Source organism: Cherax quadricarinatus, chromosome 40 (assembly GCF_038502225.1).
Source record: "Cherax quadricarinatus isolate ZL_2023a chromosome 40, ASM3850222v1, whole genome shotgun sequence".
NCBI classification, from domain to species: Eukaryota; Metazoa; Arthropoda; class Malacostraca; order Decapoda; family Parastacidae; genus Cherax; species Cherax quadricarinatus.
In genome coordinates this window covers 5,875,637-5,901,463 of record NC_091331.1, presented here as the reverse complement: position 1 = coordinate 5,901,463, position 25,827 = coordinate 5,875,637, and the positions used below count along the sequence as shown (strand labels likewise).

The following is a 25,827-nucleotide window of genomic DNA, read 5'->3' as shown; positions in this document are numbered from 1 at the left end:
CTGGCCTCAGGCCGAGCTACGAAGGTAAAAACCACTTTCGAAATCAGTCATAGGTTATGTCACAGGTAATATTGGTTTTTCGATGTGTGGATCTTTGTTGGAGTTTGTGTACGATTTTTTGTTAAGTCAACATTTCCCAAAATTAAGCGTTTCTAACAGATCGTCTGGAAAATGCTTAAACGAAGTTTTTTTTTTTTAATAACGACAGGGTTGTTATTGGGAAAACGCGTTGTGAGAAGTACGTTGGAAAATAATAAGATTGTAGCATAGTGGCAACGTTAAATTTTCAACGCTCCGTAATTCGTTGACAAATAAGTTGTCTTGGATTGGCTTTTAGAGCAGATAGAATCTATCTGACTTTCCTTCCCAGCTCACAGCTGGAGTGTATTTCTAAGAAATAGTAACTCCAGTTCTACTGGAATTACTATTGCTCCTATAGCTGATGAACCACCAGTGGGATATTTGCCGATATCCTCATTGACGTACAGAAGTCTCCCAGCTCAGGCTGACAGATATCAACACTATGGTTGTGACCCCATCATGTGTAATGTAATATGACAGGAAATTAAGTTACCGTCATATAGAATAGGGTAGCAGCACACTGCTGATGAATCCTTTTTTTTAATCGACATGTTCGTTCCCTCAGCTCACCGCTTGAGGCTTGAGTGGTGAAGACGACGAGAGCATCACTCCTTGACTCGTCTCTCTCTGCATGGTTGAGCCTTGTGGGAGACTTAGGTGTAACACACACTCTCTTTGTCTCTCTCAGGTGTAACTAACACACACACACACACACACACACACACACACACTCAGGTGTAACACACACACACACACACACACACACACTCAGGTGTAACACGCACACACACACTCAGGTGTAACACGCACACACACACTCAGGTGTAACACACACACTCAGGTGTAACACACACACTCAGGTGTAACACACACACACACTCAGGTGTAACACACACACACTCAGGTGTAACATACACTCAGGTGTAACACACACGCTCAGGTGTAACACAATACATTCATGTGATGAATGGTTTGAAAAACCGACAAGTTGAAGATTGAGACACTTATGCAGCATATGGAAATCTTTATTCAGGAAACGTTTCGCCACACAGTGGCTTCATCAGTCCAGTACAAAGAGGAAGGCGTAAGGAGAGGAGGAGAATGAGGTAATCAGTCCCTCAACCTGGAGTCGATGTGTTCAGTCCATCAATCTTGTAGAATGTACAGCATAGGGCCGTAGACGTGGCTTATATACTGTAGTGAGGTGACGTGAAGCAGATGGAGGCGGGGTCATAGTGGTACCATCCACTAGTCGAAGTAGGTCTTCGTCCAAAGGTTGAACAAGTGTTGAAGAATTCTTTGTAACAAGATCCCATGATGCTGCAGTGTCTGACAGTTGTGATGAATGGTTTGAAAAACCGACAAGTTGAAGATTGAGACACTTATGCAGCATATGGAAATCTTTATTCAGGAAACGTTTCGCCACACAGTGGCTTCATCAGTCCAGTACAAAGAGGAAGGCGTAAGGAGAGGAGGAGAATGAGGTAATCAGTCCCTCAACCTGGAGTCGATGTGTTCAGTCCATCAATCTTGTAGAATGTACAGCATCATGGGATCTTGTTACAAAGAATTCTTCAACACTTGTTCAACCTTTGGACGAAGACCTACTTCGACTAGTGGATGGTACCACTATGACCCCGCCTCCATCTGCTTCACGTCACCTCACTACAGTATATAAGCCACGTCTACGGCCCTATGCTGTACATTCTACAAGATTGATGGACTGAACACATCGACTCCAGGTTGAGGGACTGATTACCTCATTCTCCTCCTCTCCTTACGCCTTCCTCTTTGTACTGGACTGATGAAGCCACTGTGTGGCGAAACGTTTCCTGAATAAAGATTTCCATATGCTGCATAAGTGTCTCAATCTTCACAATACATTCACTTAGAAACTGTCGTCCTCATTAACCATCTCCGGCCACCACTGTTCTCTGCAGCTCATCTATAGTTTCTCAAGTAACTTTACACTGAGTCTTGCACTCTGGAGGGTCTTGCACTCTGGAGGGTCTTGCACTCTGGAGGGTCTTGCACTCTGGAGGGTCTTGCACTCTGGAGGGTCTTGCACTCTGGAGGGTCTTGCACTCTGGAGGGTCTTGCACTCTGGAGGGTCTTGCACTCTGGAGGGTCTTGCACTCTGGAGGGTCTTGCACTCTGGAGGGTCTTGCACTCTGGAGGGTCTTGCACTCTGGAGGGTCTTGCACTCTGGAGGGTCTTGCACTCTGGAGGGTCTTGCACTCTGGGTCGAGGCAACTTGCGCATCATATTTCATTTGAGCATGTATCGTGTGTTTGGGTATACTTTCACTGGCTGCTACCTTCCAAGGGCTGCTTTGATGCTGGTGAATGGCTCCTGATCCGAGGAATTAGAGCTACGTTCCCCTCCTTGGATTCAACTCTGATTACCTCCCTAGTCAGAGGCACTGTATGACCCCTGTGGGTTTAGCGTTTCACCAGTGATTATAAGGCCAGGGCTGTGGAGTCTGCACATAAAACCTTCGACCCCGACTCAGTAACAGAAGAATTGTTTCACACTCCACAATTCTGACTCCACAGCCCTGAATTTATAACCATCACAAGTGTGTTAGACTCAGCTCCACAACATGATCCACGCACAGCATCTAGTGTCTGGAGTCTTGACAAGAATCCATGTAGTGATTCTGTGGATTGGGAACGTAGCTGGGGTGGACCAGTGGATGTTGTTACATCATGAACGAGTCATGCAATTATGACTAGTGTCTGGAGACACTTGTCTTGTTTCCTGACGAATAAAACGCGAGCAACACTGCCGCAACCACAACCTCTCAGATGTTTAGTAAGAACATAAGAAAGGAGGAACACTGCAGCAGGCCTGTTGGCCCATACTAGGCAGGTCCTTTACAATTCATCCCACTAACAAACATTTGACCAACCCAATTTTCAATGCCACCCAAGAAACAAGCTCCGATGTGCAAGTCCATCTCAAATCCAACCCCTCCCACTCATGTACTTATCCAACCTAAATTTGAAACTACCCAAAGTCCTAGCCTCAGTAACCCAACTAGGTAGACTGTTCCACTCATCAACTAACCTATTTCCAAACCAATACTTTCCTATGTCCTTTCTAAATCTAAACTTATCTAATTTAAATCCATTACTGCGGGTTCTCTCTTGGAGAGATATCCTCAAGACCTTGTTAATATCCCCTTTATTAATACCTATCTTCCACTTATACACTTCGATCAGGTCTCCCCTCATTCTTCGTCTAACAAGTGAATGTAACTTAAGAGTCTTCAATCTTTCTTCATAAGGAAGATTTCTAATGCTATGTATTAATTTAGTCATCCTACGCTGAATGTTTTCTAACGAATTTATGTCCATTCTATAATATGGAGACCAGAATTGAGCTGCATAATCTAGGTGAGGCCTTACTAATGATGTATAAAGCTGCAGTATGACCTCTGGACTTCTGTTGCTTACACTTCTTGATATAAATCCCAGTAATCTATTTGCCTTATTACGTACGCTTAGGCATTGCTGTCTTGAACATTAAAATGGTATAAAATACCGACAGATTGTTAGGTAAGACACATATGCAACAGTTAGGTATCTTTATTTCGAAACGTTTCGCCTACACAGTAGGCTTCTTCAGTCGAGTACAGAAAAGTTGATAGAAGCAGAAGATACTTGAAGACGATGTAATCAGTCCATCACCCTTAAAGTTTTGAGGTGGTCAGTCCCTCAGTCTGGAGAAGAGCATTGTTCCGTTGTCTGAAACAATATGAAGTTGAAGTGACAGGATGGAGCCTTTATATAGTGCCAGGAGGTGAGACGTAGGTTGCTTTGGGAGGGCAGGTCCCTCTCAAACCCAGCCGTTCTCACTAGTAGAGGTCGAAGTTGATGGTCTGTACCAAGATACCCTTGTGTTGCAGTGTCTGACAGAATGAACATTAAAATGGTATAAAATACCGACAGATTGTTAGGTAAGACACATATGCAACAGTTAGGTATCTTTATTTCGAAACGTTTCGCCTACACAGTAGGCTTCTTCAGTCGAGTACAGAAAAGTCTTCAAGTATCTTCTGCTTCTATCAACTTTTCTGTACTCGACTGAAGAAGCCTACTGTGTAGGCGAAACGTTTCGAAATAAAGATACCTAACTGTTGCATATGTGTCTTACCTACCATTGCTGTCTTGGTTTAAGGTTGCTGCTTACCATAACCCCCAAGTCCTTTTCGCAATCTGTATGGCTAAGTTCTACATTATTTAACTTATAAGTGCTAGGATTATGGACACTCCCGAGCTTCAGAACCTTGCATTTATCTACATTGAACTGCATCTGCCACTTTTCTGACCAAGAGTAGAGTTTGTCTAAATCCTCCTGAAGTTCCCTAACATCTACGTTTGAATCAATTATCCTACCTATCTTCGTGTCATCGGCGAATTTGCTCATATCACTAGTAATTCCTTCATCAAGATCATTGATATATATTATAAACAACAACGGGCCCAAGACTGATCCCTGTGGAACGCCACTTGTTACTGATCCCCACTCGGATTTAACCCCATTTATGGACACTCTCTGCTTCCTGTCTGTGAGCCATGATTCGATCCACGAGAGCACCCTTCCCCCAATGCCATGAGCTGCTACTTTCTTCAACAGTCTTTGGTGCGGAACTCTATCAAATGCCTTACTAAAATCTAAGTAAACAATATCAAATTCTTTATCGTGGTCAACAGCCTCAAAAGCTTTACTGAAGAAAGTTAATAAATTAGTTAGACAAGACCGGCCTCTTGTGAATCCATGCTGAGTATCATTAATCAAGCTATGCTTATCGAGATGGCTTCTTATAATCTGAGCTATAATTGACTAGTAATTTGCCTACAATTGAGGTCAGGCTTATTGGGCGGTAATTTGACGGTAACGACTTGTCCCCTGTTTTAAAAATAGGAATTACATTAGCCATCTTCCACATATCAGACACTACACCTGTTTGAAGAGATAAATTAAAAATATTAGTTAATGGTTCACAGACTTCCATTTTGCATTCCTTAAGAACCCTTGAAAAAACCTCATCAGGACCCGGTGACTTATTTTGCTTCAGTCTGTATCTGCTTCACAACCATTTCACTAGTGACTGTGATGTTACATAATTTATCTTCTTCTGATCCACTATAAAAATTAATTACCGGATTATTATTAGTGTCTTCCTGTGTAAAAACCGAGAGAAAATAATTATTTAAAATCGAGCACATTTCATTCTCTTTGTCAGTAAGATGCCCATAGTTATTTTTAAGGGGACCTATCTTATCTCTAACTTTTGTTCTATAGACCTGGAAAAAACTTTTTGGGTTAGTTTTAGAATCCCTAGCAACTTTAATTTCATAGTCCCTTTTAGCTTTTCTTATCCCCTTTTTAATGTCCCTCTTAATGTCAATATACTGATTTATAAGATGACCCTCGCCTCTTTTGATACGCCTATAAATTCCTTTCTTATGCCCTAGTAGATATTTCAGCCTATTATTCATCCATTTTGGGTCATTTCTATTTGTTCTAATTTCCTTATAAGGGATAAACGTTCTTTGAGCAGCATGTATTGTGTTCAGAAAACTGTCATATTGATAGCTCTCTTCGTTACCCCAGTCAACAGATGATAAGTGTTCTCTAAGCCCATCGTAATCTGCTAAGCGAAAATCTGGGACTGTTACTGAGTTATCCCTACTATCATACTTCCATTCAATTCTAAATGTAATTGATTTGTGGTCGCTAGCACCCAGTTCCTCTGAAACTTCTAAATTATTAACAAGGGATTCATTGTTTGCCAGAACTAAGTCAAGCAGGTTATTACCCCTTGTAGGTTCTGTCACAAACTGCTTCAAAAAACAATCCTGAACTACTACTAAGAAATCGTATGATTCTAAATTCCCAGTCAAGAAATTCCAATCAATATGACTAAAGTTAGTCTCCTAGAATTACTACATTATCGTGAAGCAGTTATATAGTCAAGTGATAGTGACGAGCGTGGTAATGACTATCACTGTGAACTATAATAAATTTTGAGGATATGGCGCTACAACAACAAACACAGAGTTCAGATAAGTCGCTTCCTGTGCTGGTGGGTAGCGCACCAGCGTGTGCAAAGCTGCTTACTACCTTGACCAATCTTCGCAACAATTAAGAACTACGTATCTCCGGGCAATCCTAGAGTGCCCACCACAAGCGTGGAGCCCACACATACTTGAGCATATACAGAAGCTCTAGAAATTACAGAATTTTCAGACTTGACTGAAAGAAAAAGCTGAACACTGAATCACCAAGAGAGTAGTCAGCTGAGATAATATCCTGACATAAAGAATAATCTTGACGGGGTGGAGTGTGACAGGAGAGGGACAGGAACAAAAAACTTAAGAGGGGTAGATAACACACTAGCCGAAGGAATGTTAAGATACAATTCTACTGTGAAAATGGAACGAAGTTGATGTGGTGGTGGACCAGTTTACTACAGGACCAGTCGACTGTAATTAAAAAAAAGTTATAATATTAACCATAGTTTTTAAAGGGGTAGACCGGTAAGCCAGCTGAAGGCTTCGGTCAGATGAACTAAAGCTCCAGCTGTGGGTCATTATATGACTAATACCCCGCGTCGGGAAACACTTGTCCTGTTTCCTGATAAATTTTACCTACCCTAACCTGTAAGTGAGGCCAGGAGCAGGGACTCAGCCCCTGCTTCAAGCACCACCTTGATGCTGAAGTGTTTTTGATCCAGGTAATTGAAGCTATCCTTCCCTTGGAGCCATTCTGAGTCTCCGATTCCCCCAGGCGCAGTGTGATGGCCTATATCTGTTTAGTGCTTATTTCTGATTGTAATACTCGGTGTCAGAAGTTTTGGCGTTACTTGTGTAGCCCTGGTTAGTTATCACCTGCTGGGAGGGGGCGTGGCTGGCTGGGAGGAGGTGTAGTTAGGCCAGATACCTGACTTACTATCGATGTCATCTGCAGAGATAACCTGGTACAGCCAAGACATTTGTGACCCCTGAGGCTGGGTCACAGCGTGGCGGCGGGGTTACGACCCCCCCGAGGCTGGGTCACAGCGTGGCGGCGGGGTTACGACCCCCCCGAGGCTGGGTCACAGCGTGGCGGCGGGGTTGCGACCCCCGAGGCTGGGTCACAGCGTGGTGGCGGCGTTGCTACCCCCCGAGGTTGGGTCACAGTAGCGTGGTGGCGGGGTTGCGACCCCCGAGGCTGGGCCACTCGTTAATAACAGCTGATTACAAACTGAATAGCTAACAGATCTGGTGTGTTGTAAATCATACAACCCTGCACTCGGAAACTGATACTCGTTCCTCTTAACGTTAAGCTTGACAAAAACTTCTGTAGTTTACACCAGAAACACTTAGGAATGCAAGTAAAAGCTTAGCTTAGCGGCTATTGTTTGGACTTGTTATTACGGCTTAACTACTGACTACACACTGTCATTAACATTAATAATTGGACTCTGGCTTAAGGTTTAGTTAATGGCTGGACGTTCACATAAAGGTTTAGTTTAATGGATGGTCGCTCGCTGGCGCAAGATTTTAATGATAGCCAGAGTGGAGGTGTTGCATCACTGTGTTGGTGTCCTTGCTTGTGCTTGTGGCGCCATGCTCGGGTTTACGTAGACTGCTGCCGCTGCCGCCGCCGTCTCTCTTGGATACAGAGGCGAACTGAAAACAGTAATAGATTATTATGAAGTTCTATATATAAGTGGAGGGTGTCACAACAAGGGCCTTACCTGCACCTGTGGTGATGTCGCCTCTCTCGATGATACTAAGACTTGCTCGATGAATTATCTCGACCAAATCATACGTCCTGAATGTTTTATCGTGGCTTGCCTTTCCCCAAGGAATGTTAATTATGTAGTGTGTCCCTTTCTGAATGTTAAGTGTACTGCCCGTCCCCAGGCGAGTGTAAATTGTACTGCGGGTCGCCAGCCGAATGTCAAGTGCCCTTCGTGGCTTTGAGTAAATGGTAATCATATCCTCCAAGGTTAATGTTAACCATAATTACTAAAGCGAACGTTAACGTCGTCGTCTTCTGTGATTGTATTTAGTTTTAAGTACCTGAATTTGTGAAGGAACCACAGGGATGCGGGATGTTTCAGCCTTGTGTGATTGTATTTATTGGTTTACTGTGTTTTTAATCTTGTGGTGTGTACTCTAGGGTTTTCTTTGTAAGGGTCGATTCATAGCTCCTGGACCAACCTCTAAAATTATCCACATGGTTTTACTGAGTCTCCAAATCCACTGGTTCCCGCAGAAACATTTTCAAAGAAGGTGAGGGGAAGGGAAAATATACTTTTGTTATACGAGGAATTTTGTTTAAAAATCAAAGGGGCTAAATGTCAATCTGTATAACAGCATATAGCTTGCTGACGAGACCGAGCCAATAATAGCCAACAAAAACCGATGCCATTCTTTGAGCCATGTGTGCACTTTTGTTGTGACATTTAAGAGGGAGAAAATTATCCCCTTGGCTCTTCGTGTGAGTATCCATGCATGCCCAGGGTCAAATATGTGTGCATTGGTGAGCCCAAATTTGGAATATGTTGTTGCTCTGTGCGTTAGATGACCTTTGGGTCTCAGCGCGCTACCATTTTAAAATTTCTTTCCTGTGAATGCTTACGGTGTGATGTGTTCTCAGGTGGTGCAGCGGATCAAGTCGATTGCCACAGAGACGAGGCTACTGGTGCTTGACCCCAAGGCTGACAAGTACTACAAGAGTAAGAACATCGTTGTGCGTGGCACTCAGGAGAACGTCATCGTCAAGACTTCAGCACGAGACCGCAAGATCAACACTACTGCCACCACCCAACACGTTGTCGATGACGAGGACGACGATAACGCCCCTCCCTTGCCGTCCACTCCACAGCCTGTGTTTGGTAGTACCGTCACAAACGGGCACCATCACCACGACGACGCCGACAACCGCTCTGTTAGTTCTGCGGCGTCATCGTCAGCAGCCAGCGAAGCCTCAACACAACCACAGGTAAGAACTAGCTAGAGACTCCTTCAGGTTTTAACACTTGCCTCACAGACCTCACTCTTGTTACTCTTGTAGAAATCCTCAAAATTTTTCAGAACTCTTTATTGAAGATCTTTGCTGGGACTTGGGTCTTTTTTACCTTGAAGCCCTTTATGGAGAAGTCTCTATTTCTCTATATTAGAGCACGCTGTACCCTTATGACGAAGCTGTAGTGAGCTTCGAGCTTTTAATTCCACTACCTCTTCTGTGTTTCAGTTCACATATATGGGAATATAATGACGTTGGTGCGTAGTCTAGCCTTTAGTTTACAACTTGTGACCACCTTTGTAATTCACCTCCTTTGTCTTGTAATACAGGTGGGGTTATGCATGTAATAGTGTGTTTTGTACTCGTGGCACGGTCGGTACTCTGGCTTCCACCCGCTGTAATATCCCCCTTCCCGAGGAGACAAGTGGGTATGAGGGGGGGCTGACCTTGATGCTGGTGACCGCCTCTTGATCTGAGGCGTGTATGACCCTTACGGTTTGAGCGCTTCCTCGTAAATGTGGTCATACAGTAATGTCCTAGCTATCATAGTTGAAGTCTAGCTCTTGGTCTTGCATTTTAGCTTTCAACTCACTGACTTGACAGTCCTGTCCACTTTGTGGAATGAAGTTCTACTGTAATTGTTTAGCTCATTCCACTTAACTACTGAGAATGTTCAGATCATTCCACTTGACAAATACCTGTCAGTCCTTTACCATTGTTGTGGTTATTCATGCTATACCCTAGCTGTAACAATACCCTCGCCACACTGTACCCTAGCTGACACAATATCCTCGCCACACTGTAACCTAGCTGACACAATATCCTCGCCACACTGTACCCTAGCTGACAATATCCTCGCCACACTGTACCCTAGCTGAAACAATACCCTCACCACATACCCTAGCTGAAACAATATCCTCGCCACACTGTACCCTAGCTGACACAATATCCTCGCCACACTGTACCCTAGCTGAAACAATACCCTCACCACATACCCTAGCTGAAACAATATCCTCGCCACACTGTACCCTAGCTGACACAATATCCTCGCCACACTGTACCCTAGCTGAAACAATACCCTCACCACATACCCTAGCTGAAACAATATCCTCGCCACACTGTACCCTAGCTGACACAATATCCTCGCCACACTGTACCCTAGCTGACACAATATCCTCGCCACACTGTACCCTAGCTGAAACAATGCGCTCACCACATACCCTAGCTGAAACAATATCCTCACCACACTGTACCCTAGCTGAAACAATATGCTCGCCACACTGTACCCTAGCCAAAGCAATACCTTCGCCACACTATACCCTAGCTGAAACAATACCCTCGCCACACTGTACCCTAGCCGAAACAATAACCTCGCCACACTATACCCTAGTTGAAACAATACCCTCGTCACACTATACCCTAGCTGTAACAATACCCTCGCCACACTGTACCCTAGCTGACACAATATCCTCGCCACACTGTAACCTAGCTGACACAATATCCTCGCCACACTGTACCCTAGCTGACACAATATCCTCGCCACACTGTACCCTAGCTGAAACAATACCCTCACCACATACCCTAGCTGAAACAATATCCTCGCCACACTGTACCCTAGCTGAAACAATATCCTCGCCACACTGTACCCTAGCCAAAACAATACCCTCGCCACACTATACCCTAGTTGAAACAATACCCTCGCCACACTGTACCCTAGTTGAAACAATACCCTCGCCACACTAGTTGAAACAATACCCTCGCCACACTGTACCCTAGCCGAAATAACCTCGCCACACTGTACCCTAGCCGAAATACCCTCGCCACACTGTACCCTAGCCGAAATACCCTCACCACATACCCTAGCTGAAACAATATCCTCGCCACACTGTACCCTAGCTGACACAATATCCTCGCCACACTGTACCCTAGCTGAAACAATACCCTCACCACATACCCTATCTGAAACAATATCCTCGCCACACTGTACCCTAGCTGACACAATATCCTCGCCACACTGTACCCTAGCTGACACAATATCCTCGCCACACTGTACCTTAGCTGAAACAATACCCTCACCACATACCCTAGCTGAAACAATATCCTCGCCACACTGTACCCTAGCTGAAACAATATCCTCGCCACACTGTACCCTAGCCAAAGCAATACCCTCGCCACACTATACCCTAGCTGAAACAATACCCTCGCCACACTGTACCCTAGCCGAAACAATAACCTCGCCACACTATACCCTAGTTGAAACAATACCCTCATCACACTATACCCTAGCTGTAACAATACCCTCGCCACACTGTACCCTAGCTGACACAATATCCTCGCCACACTGTAACCTAGCTGACACAATATCCTCGCCACACTGTACCCTAGCTGACACAATATCCTCGCCACACTGTACCCTAGCTGAAACAATACCCTCACCACATACCCTAGCTGAAACAATATCCTCGCCACACTGTACCCTAGCTGAAACAATATCCTCGCCACACTGTACCCTAGCCAAAACAATACCCTCGCCACACTATACCCTAGCTGAAACAATACCCTCGCCACACTGTACCCTAGCCGAAACAATAACCTCGCCACACTATACCCTAGTTGAAACAATACCCTCGTCACACTATACCCTAGTTGAAACAATACCCTCGTCACACTATACCCTAGTTGAAACAATACCCTCGCCACACTGTACCCTAGTTGAAACAATACCCTCGCCACACTAGTTGAAACAATACCCTCGCCACACTGTACCCTAGCCGAAATAACCTCGCCAGACTGTACCCTAGCCGAAATACCCTCGCCACACTACCCTAGCCGAAATAACCTCACCACATACCCTAGCTGAAACAATATCCTCGCCACACTGTACCCTAGCCAAAACAATACCCTCGCCACACTATACCCTAGCTGAAACAATACCCTCGCCACACTGTACCCTAGCCGAAACAATAACCTCGCCACACTATACCCTAGTTGAAACAATACCCTCGTCACATTATACCCTAGTTGAAACAATACCCTCGTCACACTATACCCTAGTTGAAACAATACCCTCGTCACACTATACCCTAGTTGAAACAATACCCTCGTCACATTATACCCTAGTTGAAACAATACCCTCGTCACACTATACCCTAGTTGAAACAATACCCTCGCCACACTGTACCCTAGCCGAAATAACCTCGCCACACTGTACCCTAGCCGAAATACCCTCGCCACACTGTACCCTAGCCGAAATACCCTCACCACATACCCTAGCTGAAACAATATCCTCGCCACACTGTACCCTAGCTGACACAATATCCTCGCCACACTGTACCCTAGCTGAAACAATACCCTCACCACATACCCTAGCTGAAACAATATCCTCGCCACACTGTACCCTAGCTGACACAATATCCTCGCCACACTGTACCCTAGCTGACACAATATCCTCGCCACACTGTACCCTAGCTGAAACAATACCCTCACCACATACCCTAGCTGAAACAATATCCTCGCCACACTGTACCCTAGCTGAAACAATATCCTCGCCACACTGTACCCTAGCCAAAGCAATACCCTCGCCACACTATACCCTAGCTGAAACAATACCCTCGCCACACTGTACCCTAGCCGAAACAATAACCTCGCCACACTATACCCTAGTTGAAACAATACCCTCGTCACACTATACCCTAGCTGTAACAATACCCTCGCCACACTGTACCCTAGCTGACACAATATCCTCGTCACACTGTAACCTAGCTGACACAATATCCTCGCCACACTGTACCCTAGCTGACACAATATCCTCGCCACACTGTACCCTAGCTGAAACAATACCCTCACCACATACCCTAGCTGAAACAATATCCTCGCCACACTGTACCCTAGCTTAAACAATATCCTCGCCACACTGTACCCTAGCCAAAACAATACCCTCGCCACACTATACCCTAGCTGAAACAATACCCTCGCCACACTGTACCCTAGCCGAAACAATAACCTCGCCACACTATACCCTAGTTGAAACAATACCCTCGTCACACTATACCCTAGTTGAAACAATACCCTGGCCACACTGTACCCTAGTTGAAACAATACCCTCGCCACACTAGTTGAAACAATACCCTCGCCACACTGTACCCTAGCCGAAATAACCTCGCCACACTGTACCCTAGCCGAAATACCCTCGCCACACTGTACCCTAGCCGAAATAACCTCGCCACACTGTACCCTAGCCGAAATACCCTCGCCACACTGTACCCTAGCCGAAATAACCTCGCCACACTGTACCCTAGCTGAAACAATATCCTCGCCACACTGTACCCTAGCTGAAACAATATCCTCGCCACACTGTACCCTAGCTGAAACAATATCCTCGCCACACTAGTTGAAACAATAACCTCGCCACACTATACCCTAGCAGAAACAATAACCTCGCCACACTGTACCCTAGTTGAAACAATACCCTCGTCACACTATACCCTAGTTGAAACAATACCCTGGCCACACTGTACCCTAGTTGAAACAATACCCTCGCCACACTAGTTGAAACAATACCCTCGCCACACTGTACCCTAGCCGAAATAACCTCGCCACACTGTACCCTAGCCGAAATACCCTCGCCACACTGTACCCTAGCCGAAATAACCTCGCCACACTGTACCCTAGCCGAAATACCCTCGCCACACTGTACCCTAGCCGAAATAACCTCGCCACACTGTACCCTAGCTGAAACAATATCCTCGCCACACTGTACCCTAGCTGAAACAATATCCTCGCCACACTGTACCCTAGCTGAAACAATATCCTCTCCACACTAGTTGAAACAATAACCTCGCCACACTATACCCTAGCAGAAACAATACCCTCGCCACACTGTACCCTAGCAGAAACAATACCCTCGCCACACTGTACCCTAGTTGAAACAATACCCTCGCTTCACTATGATGGTTCAGCACGCCCGAAACTTTCTTCAGTTTTGTCTCTAATTTGTTGGTTGTAAATAAAAATATAAATTTATCATAATGCAGAAACAATGAAGATAAATTGACGAATGTTTTGCTGATCGTAGAGTAGGTGAGACTGGGCAAGTATTGCCTCGTCTTACCGGTGTGCTGGGCATGATAGGGCAAGTTTTGCCTGCTCACCGGTGAGACTGGGCAAGTATTGCCTCGTCTTACCGGTGTGCTGGGCATGATAGGGCAAGTTTTGCCTGCTCACCGGTGTACCGGGCATGATTAGGCAAAACAGCGAGACACGTTTTAAAAACCTGAGTGAAAGGAGAGTGAAACAAGAGAGGGAGAGCAAGCGTGCACTGTGCTGATTGAAAAGCAGATGTGTCGTATAACTTACGGCCAGTGACAGCGCATTCTGCTTACAGCCGGAGGACCTGGGTTCAGTCCTGGGAGGGTGGAGACTGTGGGGAAAGTCTCCTTACATCTGGTGCTCTTGTTTCACCCAGCGGTTAGTACGTATGTGGATGTTAGTGGATTGTTGTGGGTGGCATCCTGGCGGGTGGGGCTGTGAGGTGAGTTGAGGCAGAACACTGCAGTCGATTTTGGTCTGTAAACTCGACTGAGGAAGGTGAATTGATAGGTGAGGCCCAGGAGCTTCATCACAACCCCCGCAGACTCCACAGGCGAGTGCACGCCCAAATGAACCAAGGATATGTTAGAAATAATTTAACACCAGTAGCAAAACTGTAGAATAAACTAGGCAAGAACCAAGGAGAAGAAACTGTACAGGGAGTCGTAACTGACAGGTTGTCTGCTGTAGCTCAGTCAGAAAAAAGTTTTGAGGTGGGACCAGCAGCTAGAGCAAGCCTCTTTCTCCTTCACCCCGCAAACTACGATGGCAATTTCACTTACAATTATGACCTGGAATCAGTTATTGATATGGTGTGGACTGATAAATGGCCATGGAATTATTTTGAGTACTGTGTGTACGTGTGCATGCGCGTGCGTGTGTACGCACCCTCATGTTTTTATTTTAAGGTTTAACTTAACCTTATGTCTACAGTCCTGCGTGGAATTATTTTATTGGTAATTAATTTTGAGAGGAGATATTGTTGTAGTGTTATGTGCTCCGTCTTATCTAGGTGTGGGGTGGGAGCACTGGCCAACGCAGTGGAGGGAGCTGTTAGGTCTTTAAACTAGGAATAGTTAGTGGTATGGGTTTTGGCGGGAAAACTGAAGTCGCAGGGTAGTAATATGAGTACTAGGAGAACTAGTAATAGGCAAAATGAGGTGGATATTGGAAAGCCAGTGGCACTAATTGACAAGGACAGTAATAGGTTTAGTGGAAAAACAGAAAGGAGCAGGAAGGGTAAAGAGAGAGGAGGGTCTTTAAATATTTATTACACAAATAGTCGCAGTGCTAGGAATAAGATGGACGAGTTGAGACTAGTTGCTAGTGCAGGTAACATAGATGTATTTGCCATTACTGAGACGTGGTTTAATTCAAAAAGTCGAGACATGCCTGCAGAATGTCACATCCAGGGTTTTAAATTGTTCCAAGTAGATAGAAGTGTCGGAAAGGGGGGTGGGGTGGCATTGTATGTCCGAGATCGCTTGAACTGTTGCATAAAAACGGGTATTAAGTCTGAAGTAACACATACAGAGTCTGTTTGGATAGAATTTTCAGAGGGGCATGAAAAATTAATTTTATTCAAATTCAAAGTTTATTCTCTATAAGGATTACAATGCTGAGTTTACAGAAATTTGGTTATTGTTTGGTTTACATGTAGTAAAGTTGTGATTACAGAGTGTACCACTAGAACGCTTAGCATGGCTAGGCATTTTGGGCATACTTAGTTTTATTCTTAATTGTAAAATATTACAAATTATGAGGTAAGTTGGTATTATGGCTAAGTGACTAAATACTAGTTTGTGAGTTTAGCAATGTGAATGCTTTTGTTTTGGCACAGTATATAGTTTCAGTATTGGAGTATCACAGGATTCATTATTTTAAGACTGAGATTAATATTTCTGTTTATGGTCAAATGAGTGAGTGAGTGTAAGTGTGAACCACCAGGTGGTATTCGTGTAGTGATATACCGTTCCCCAAATTTAGATAGGGACCAGGGGAGACTACTATGGGAGGAAATTGTTAGGGCCACAAGGCACGATAATGTAGTAATTCTAGGAGACTTATTGATTGGAATTTCTTGACTGGGAATTTAGAATCGTACGACTTCTTAGAAGTAGTTCAGGATTGTTTTTTAAAGCAGTTTGTGACAGAACCTACAAGGGGTAATAACCTGCTTGACTTAGTTCTGGCAAACAACGAATCCCTTGTTAATAATTTAGAAGTTTCAGAGGAACTGGGTGCTAGCGACCACAAATCAATTACATTTAGCATTGAATGGAAGTATGATAGTAGGGATAACTCAGTAACAGTCCCAGATTTTCGCTTAGCAGATTACGATGGGCTTAGAGAACACTTATCTGTTGACTGGGGTAACGAAGAGAGCTATCAATATGACAGTTTTCTGAACACAATACATGCTGGATGTCTTACAATACATGCTGCTCAAAGAACGTTTATCCCTTATAAGGAAATTAGATCAAATAGAAATGACCCAAAATGGATGAATAATAGGCTGAAATATCTACTAGGGCATAAGAAAGGAATTTATAGGCGTATCAAAAGAGGCGAGGGTCATCTTATGAATCAGTATAGTGACATTAAGAGGGACATTAAAAAGGGGATAAGAAAAGCTAAAAGGGACTATGAAATTAAAGTTGCTAGGGATTCTAAAACTAACCCAAAAAGTTTTTTCCAGGTATATAGAACAAAAGTTAGAGATAAGATAGGTCCCCTTAAAAATAAGTATGGGCATCTTACTGACAAAGAGAATGAAATGTGCTCGATTTTAAATAATTATTTTATCTCGGTTTTTACACAGGAAGACACTAATAATATTCCGGTAATTAATTTTTATAGTGGGCCAGAAGAAGATAAATTATGTAACATCACAGTCACTAGTGAAATGGTTGTGAAGCAGATACAGACTGAAGCAAAATAAGTCACCGGGTCCTGATGAGGTTTTTTTCAAGGGTTCTTAAGGAATGCAAAATGGAACTCTGTGAACCATTAACTAATATTTTTAATTCATCTCTTCAAACAGGTGTAGTGTTTGATATGTGGAAGATGGCTAATGTAATTCCTATTTTTAAAACAGGGGACAAGTTACCGTCAAATTACCGCCCAATAAGCCTGACCTCAATTGTAGGCAAATTACTAGTCAATTATAGCTCTGATTATAAGAAGCCATCTCGATAAGCATAGCTTGATTAATGATACTCAGCATGGATTCACAAGAGGCCGGTCTTGTCTAACTAATTTATTAACTTTCTTCAGTAAAGCTTTTGAGGCTGTTGACCACGATAAAGAATTTGATATTATTTACTTAGATTTTAGTAAGGCATTTGATAGAGTTCCGCACCAAAGACTGTTGAAGAAAGTAGCAGCTCATGGCATTGGGGGAAGGGTGCTCTCGTGGATCGAATCATGGCTTACAGACAGGAAGCAGAAAGTGTCCATAAATGGGGTTAAATCCGAGTGGGGATCAGTAACAAGTGGCGTTCCACAGGGATCAGTCTTGGGCCCGTTGTTGTTTATAATATATATCAATGATCTTGATGAAGGAATTACTAGTGATATGAGCAAATTCGCCGATGACACGAAGATAGGTAGGATAATTGATTCAAACATAGATGTTAGGGAACTTCAGGAGGATTTAGACAAGCTCTACTCTTGGTCAGAAAAGTGGCAGATGCAGTTCAATGTAGATAAATGCAAGGTTCTGAAGCTCGGGAGTGTCCATAACCCTAGCACTTATAAGTTAAATAATGTAGAAGTTAGGCATACAGATTGCGAAAAGGACTTGGGGGTTATGGTAAGCAGCAACCTTAAACCAAGACAGCAATGCCTAAAGTGAGAGCGGCTGGATTTGAGAGGGACCTGACCTTTCAACTTCTGAGTTCTTACCTCTCCTAGTGGCCTACGTCTCACCTCTTGGCGCTATAAAAAGCTCCATTCTGTCACTTCATCTCCATATTGTTTCATACTATGGAACCATGCTCTTCTCCAGACTGAGGGACTGACCACCTCAAAACTTTAAGGGTGATGGACTGATTACATCGTCTTCAAGTATCTTCTGCTTCTATCAACTTTTCTGTACTTGACTGAAGAAGCCTACTGTGTAGGCGAAACTTTTCATAATAAAGATACCTAACTGTTGCATATGTGTCTTACCTAACAACCTGTCGGTATTTTATACCATTTTAATGTTCAATGCCTAAGCGTACGTAATAAGGCAAATAGATTACTGGGATTTATATCAAGAAGTGTAAGCAACAGAAGTCCAGAGGTCATACTGCAGCTTTATACATCATTGGTAAGGCCTCACCTAGATTATGCAGCTCAATTCTGGTCTCCATATTACAGAATGGACATAAATTCGTTAGAAAACATTCAGCGTAGGATGACTAAATTAATACATAGCATGAGAAATCTTCCTTATGAAGAAAGATTGAAGACTCTTAAGTTACATTCACTTGTTAGACGAAGAATGAGGGGAGACCTGATCGAAGTGTATAAGTGGAAGATAGGTATTAATAAAGGGGATATTAACAAGGTCTTGAGGATATCTCTCCATGAGAGAACCCGCAGTAATGGATTTAAATTAGATAAGTTTAGATTTAGAAAGGACATAGGAAAGTATTGGTTTGGAAATAGGGTAGTTGATGAGTGGAACAGTCTACCTAGTTGGGTTATTGAGGCTAGGACTTTGGGTAGTTTCAAATTTAGGTTGGATAAGTACATGAGTGAGAGGGGTTGGATTTGAGTGGGACTTGCACATCAGAGCTTATTTCTTGGGTGGCATTGAAAGTTGGGTTGGTCAAATGTTTGTTAGTGGGATGAATTGTAGGGGACGTGCCTAGTATGGGCCAGCAGGCCTGCTGCAGTGTTCCTCCTTTCTTATGTTCTAAGTGCTGTCAGTGTTATGTGCTCCGTCAGTGTTATGTGCTGTCAGTGTTATGTGCTCCGTCAGTGTTATGTGCTGTCAGTGTTATGTGCTCCGTCAGTGTTATGTGCTGTCAGTGTTATGTGCTCCGTCAGTGTTAGTTATGTGCTGTCAGTGTTATGTGCTCCGTCAGTGTTATGTGCTCCGTCAGTGTTATGTGCTGTCAGTGTTATGTGCTCCGTCAGTGTTATGTGCTCCGTCAGTGTTATGTGCTGTCAGTGTTATGTGCTGTCAGTGTTATGTGCTCCGTCAGTGTTATGTGCTGTCAGTGTTATGTGCTCCGTCAGTGTTATGTGCTGTCAGTGTTATGTGCTCCGTCAGTGTTATGTGCTGTCAGTGTTATGTGCTGTCAGTGTTATGTGCTCCGTCAGTGTTATGTGCTGTCAGTGTTATGTGCTCCGTCAGTGTTATGTGCTGTCAGTGTTATGTGCTGTCAGTGTTATGTGCTCCGTCAGTGTTATGTGCTGTCAGTGTTATGTGCTCCGTCAGTGTTAGTTATGTGCTGTCAGTGTTATGTGCTCCGTCAGTGTTATGTGCTGTCAGTGTTATGTGCTGTCAGTGTTATGTGCTCCGTCAGTGTTATGTGCTGTCAGTGTTATGTGCTCCGTCAGTGTTAGTTATGTGCTCCGTCAGTGTTATGTGCTCCGTCAGTTATGTGCTCCGTCAGTGTTATGTGCTCCGTCAGGGTTAGTTATGTGCTGTCAGTGTTATGTGCTCCGTCAGTGTTATGTGCTCCGTCAGTTATGTGCTCCGTCAGTGCTCCGTAGTTATGTGCTCCGTCAGTGTTATGTGCTCCGTCAGTTATGTGCTCCGTCAGTGTTATGTGCTCAGTGTTATGTGCTGTCAGTGTTATGTGCTCCGTCAGTGTTAGAGAAACTTGCACCACTTTGTATTAGTCAATGAGGTGACCTACATGAGTGTGTAGCGTAAAGCAGAAGAGTTGTCAAGACGTGAGGTGCGCGTGGGAGCCTTCCCAAGGTGTCACAGGAGCCTGCTTTCCATCCCAACCCACCCACCCACCTGTCCCACTTGACCGCCCACATATGCAGCTTATCCACATTTTTGTAACTCAGCCATTGTATTAGAAAGATGCGTGGATGACCAACGGGACATATTGAGATAAAAATTGTTGGGACTGTGATCACTTGCAAGTTCTTAAAAAAAAAAAAAAACGTTCAAGGTCCCAGGACCAAAAAGTTTCCTAGTATTAGCTCCAAGGACATGCCTTGTATGGGCCAGTAGGCCTTCTGCAGTGTTCTTTCATTCTTATCTGTCTATAACCCACTTGGGTTATAGAGAGACAGCTCATTCTCGCATCCCCCGCGTGAGAATGAGCTGACTTGTGACGGGGCAGATGAAGTGTGGTGAGCAGCTGAATTTGCGCTCTGCGCGCCCGCGTGCACGTGGTCGCGTGCCGCACGCGGTGGGAAGCGTCACACGCGACGCGCGCTCGTCCATAAACCCTCCATTGTGCGTCAACAAAACAAGTCTTCACTGTTTGCATTTACATGCGATAAAAATAGTGACACCCTCCTTCCCGTGTTAGTGCGACTACTCAATGGTCCAAGTTGGACCGAAACGTCGTCACAACCTTCTTTCTCCTATGTGCGGGTTATTCGTGTATAATATTCTACTGACTGTGAGCTGTGGTCAGCCACACTGAGCTTTATCCTGCCGGATGTGATATCCTTGTTAAGCTGTGAACGCAGCACCCTTTGGGTTCTCGGATGATTATCTTGCACTTCTTGTCAAAATTCAGTGACCGACTCCATTGAGCTCTTGCTAGCCCTGGACCAGTGTGCTTCTGTCCACCCTGTGGTAAAAAATATTTATGTCAGGCTCCGTGCTGGGTACAAGATTGTGGAGTGTTGTTAGTGTCCCAGGCCATGAACTGGCAGATGCCGTGACAAGGGCTGCTCTTTCTGTATCGGTGTATAGCAACATTCCCGACTTAATATCTCGTGTAAATGTCCGGTGGCATATTTGTAAGGAGAAAATACCCAACAGCATATAATTTAAATATAGTGGTTGGGTGGGAATGTGGGTGGGTGGCCTGGTGGGCAGGCATGTCAGTAGGCCAGGTGATCCGTTACACCTGTGTACTCACACGTGCATCGCCATGAGACACCTGTGATGTTTCCACAACACCTCTGACTCACGCTAATTACCAGGTGAGACGCTGTAATTATGTAGTGGAGTTTCCAGAGTGATGAGTATGAGCTGGTAAGGTCTTCTTTTCTAAAACTTAAAGGACTTGTAGCTAAACTAATCTGAATCTCTCTCTCTCTTCAGTCTGACTTTTAAAGCATTGGATTGTCTCTTGCTCACGAAATCGGGTTAAGTCCCCATCCGTTCCGTGATTTCCTTGGGTTGTGTTAAGTCTGCTTCTCTAACATTGTTTCCTGACGTCTCTGATGTTTGTTCTGGGTCTTGTGTCTTTCTCCATCTACTGTCTACTCTCGCTAAACACTGCGTCGTCAGCCTTGTCTGCTCCTTTCGGTATTTTTTTTTTCTCCCGTGTTGTGTGTCACGATTTTCTCCATTATTTCAAGGTCGGGAAGTATAATTCCTGCACTTCCTGGCTATTGTGTGTTCAGTTCCGGTTTCCAACTAGTGGTGAACAATTGAATCTTGTCGAGTATCGTAACCATGGAGAAGCACTAGGGATCACAATGTCTGGGGCACCAGAGGTATTTCAGTTTTGATTTAAGACGGGGAAAGGTAGTTTCATCTCTGTGTACGAAGAACCATTCACCAGCATTAAGGTACCTTCGTGGCCTTTTCTCTTGAACGTGAACATGAAGATTCATGCTACTTTGAAAAAAGTCTGGGTTTGGCTCCTATGAAGCACGTTAGAAACTGTAAAGTGTATGTTATGCAGGTGTGTGTTGTGTGTGTGTGTGTGTATTGTTTTGTTTTGTTTGTGTTGTTGACGGAGATGGGCTACACTGTGTGTGATATTAGAGCTTTGTGATACTCTCAATTGTTCCTCTTGTGTTATTTTGTCCGATCTCTTTCACCTCAGCTTCATTACCTTGCACTTGTTGGAGTTGAATTCCGCAGTTAGTCGTGCAGTTTTTGGCGCTCTATTAGTTTGCATTCCCACTAGTTTTGCCATCTGTGGACACTGAGACGTACGACTTTAGTCTAAACCTTTGGGGAAATTGTGGTGGGGATCGTATCCGTACACAACGGGTTATATACATCGTCCATTGAATTAAATTCGAATATTGACTTTAATACTATATAGTTGTTTTCTCTGTTTTAGTATCTTTTTTGTTACTTTGGTTTCCTTGAGCATGTATGTCTTATATTCGGTATCGTGTCAAACCTTGTAACCAAAGCTGGGTTTTTTTAGTCCTTCGAATCCGCAGATTTCGATGGATCGTTCTGCTCTAGTCTTGCCACAATCAATCCTGAAAAATGTTCTCTCGTTAATTTTTATTCATGTTATATACACCATAAATAATGCCTTAAATTCCAGCATAACCACAAAAAGATGTGCAATACTCTGAATTGAATCCTGTTTTCTTCGTTTCCTTTAATGTTTGGGGATGTGATAATTTCTTTCCGTTGAGGACGTGAGTCAACAGATTATGATATTCATGGGTCAGCACGGATCCTCGTGAGTACATGCTTGTGTGCCCGAGTATTTTAACTTCCTTCCTTATTTCAACACGTCTTGTACTGTGGCACCTCGTCATCTCTAGTGTCTTCATTCCGTGTCTAGGCACTTTCCCTTGAGGCAAAAATCCAAAAATCTAAATCTGTCCTCAATATTAAATCTGTCGGCCGTCTCTCATTCACGGCTGGTGATGACACTGAAAAATACAGGAAAATTCTCATTGATAAGCGGGAGGAAAACTTAGAGTTTTTATAACCACGTAAAAGGGTACGTAAAGATAAATAAATTTGTGTGCCGCGGCAGCAGGGAGACAAGAGTTCACAATGGTGAAGAATAATGGTACAGAGAGTGGAAACTTTAAAATGTTTCTTGACAAAGCGTGGTAAACAAGAGGGTGTCAGGCGGGTATACAGAGCCCAACACAAAGATGGAAGAAAGTGAAGACTGGTATTGTGTGGAGATGGTTGTGGTGCATACTCTTATTTTTTGGGTTGCAGTGGTAGTGTGAGAAGGCAGTGATTGTGTAGCGCGTGCCACAGGGGGGTGCACTGTCTCTTGTGTTATCGGTGCATGTAGCATGAATGGTGCCACCAGTAGACCGAACACACTCCCCTCACCCCTGGCTGATGTGGGAAGGTGTGTGAACAAGATGGTTTACCACCATGTGCAGGTGTTGTAGGGGAGAGTGTAGATATGTAACCTCGCTACCTCTCGTGTTTCACAACGCTGCATAGACACACTCCCCCCCCCCCCACACCACACTCAACATCACATCCTTCCCCACCCAGATCCCCAACATGCACAAAATAAGCACAGCTACCACCAGACAACATCCTTCCCTACTTCTTTCAATATAATACAAAGTATTTTAGCGTGGAGTCAGCCTTCAGTGTCTGGGTGGAACGCCTCAACACTGGGGCTCAGAGGAAATACCAAGAACATCCCAGGCATGCACGACTCCCTGTATCAAGTTCATTAATTTTTTTCCCTTCACACACACACACACACACACACACGCACACGCACACGCACACGCCACGCTTCTTAACTAAAATTTGCAGCCTAAGCTTATAAAGCAACGAAATTCTACCAAACACAGCTGTTAGCAACTCCTATTGAAAATAGACCAACCTTACATAGGCTAAGTAGGATTTAGCTAAATTTAAACATTACGATAATGTTAGCAAAGTTAGATTAGGTTGCCAGATTACAAATGGTTTGTAATTTGTAAACCACAGTAATTCACTTGATCCTGTATATCAATACAAGGAAAACAATTAACAAATATCTTGAAAGATTGTAAGACTGCGTTTATATATACGTACTCACCTAGTTGAGGTTGCGGGGGACGAGTCCGAGCTCCTGGCCCCGCCTCTTCACTGATCGCTACTAGGTCACTCTCCCTGAGCCGTGAGCTTTATCATACCTCTGCTTAAAGCTATGTATGGATCCTGCCTCCACTACATCGCTTCCCAAACTATTCCACTTACTGACTACTCTGTGGCTGAAGAAATACTTCCTAACATCCCTGTGATTCATCTGTGTTTTCAGCTTCCAACTGTGTCCCCTTGTTACTGTGTCCAATCTCTGGAACATACTGTCTTTGTCCACCTTGTCAATTCCTCTCAGTATTTTGTATGTCGTTATCATGTCCCCCCTATCTCTCCTGTCCTCCAGTGTCGTCAGGTTGATTTCCCTTAACCTCTCCTCGTAGAACATACCTCTTAGCTCTGGGACTAGTCTTGTTGCAAACCTTTGCACTTTCTCTAGTTTCTTCACGTGCTTGGCTAGGTGTGGGTTCCAAACTGGTGCCGCATACTCCAATATGGGCCTAACGTACACGGTGTACAGGGTCCTGAATGATTCCTTATTAAGATGTCGGAATGCTGTTCTGAGGTTTGCTAGGCGCCCATATGCTGCAGCAGTTATTTGGTTGATGTGCGCTTCAGGAGATGTGCCTGGTGTTATACTCACCCCAAGATCTTTTTCCTTGAGTGAGGTTTGTAGTCTCTGACCCCCTAGACTGCACTCCGTCTGCGGCCTTCTTTGCCCTTCCCCAATCTTCATGACTTTGCACTTGGTGGGATTGAACTCCAGGAGCCAATTGCTGGGCCAGGTCTGCAGCCTGTCCAGATCCCTTTGTAGTTCTGCCTGGTCTTCGATCGAGTGAATTCTTCTCATCAACTTCACGTCATCTGCAAACAGGGACACCTCAGAGTCTATTCCTTCCGTCATGTCGTTCACAAATACCAGAAACAGCACTGGTCCTAGGACTGACCCCTGCGGGACCCCGCTGGTCACAGGTGCCCACTCTGACACCTCGCCACGTGTATGTATGTGTGTGTATAATATATATATATATATATATATATATATATATATATATATATATATATATATATTATATATTATATATATATATATATATATATATATATATATATATATATATATATATATATAATATATATATAAATTTTTTAAGAAGTCGGCCGTCTCCCACCGAGGCAAGGTGACTCAAAAAGAAAGACAAAATCCCAAAAAAGAAAATACTTTCATCATTCAACACTCACCTCACTCACACATAATCACTGCTTTTGCAGAGATGCTCGGAACACAACAGTTTAGAAGCATATACGTATAACGATATACAACATATCCCTCCAAACTGCTAATATCCCGAACCCCTCCTTTAGAGTGCAGGCATTGTACTTCCCATTTCCAGGACTCAAGTCCGGCTATATAAAAATAACCGGTTTCCCTGTATCCCTTAACTAAATATTACCCTGCTCATACTCCAACAGATCGTCAGGTTCCAAATACCATTCGTCTCCATTCACTCCTATCGAACACGCTCATGACGCCTGCTGGAAGTCCAAGCCCCTCGCCCACAAAACCTTTCCAACCTTTTCGAGGACGACCCCTACCCCGCCTTCCTTCCCCTACAGATTTAAATGCTCTCCATGTCATTCTACTTTGATCCATTCTCTAAATGACCAAACCACCTCAACAACCCCTCTTCAGCCCTCTAATACTTTTATTAACTCCACACCTTCTCCTA

The 25,827-nt window shown here is 44.0% G+C and overlaps 1 protein-coding gene across 1 annotated transcript in view; it reads left to right on the top strand.

Moving 5' to 3' along the window:
* LOC128687374 (Na(+)/H(+) exchange regulatory cofactor NHE-RF2) overlaps positions 1-25,827 on the top strand; it is a 123,339-nt gene that overhangs the window by 37,876 nt on the left and 59,636 nt on the right. Inside the window, exon 2 of the mRNA XM_053774817.2 lies at positions 8,740-9,084. Coding sequence (XP_053630792.1) covers positions 8,740-9,084 — 345 coding nt within the window. The remainder of the gene's footprint in view (positions 1-8,739; positions 9,085-25,827) is intronic.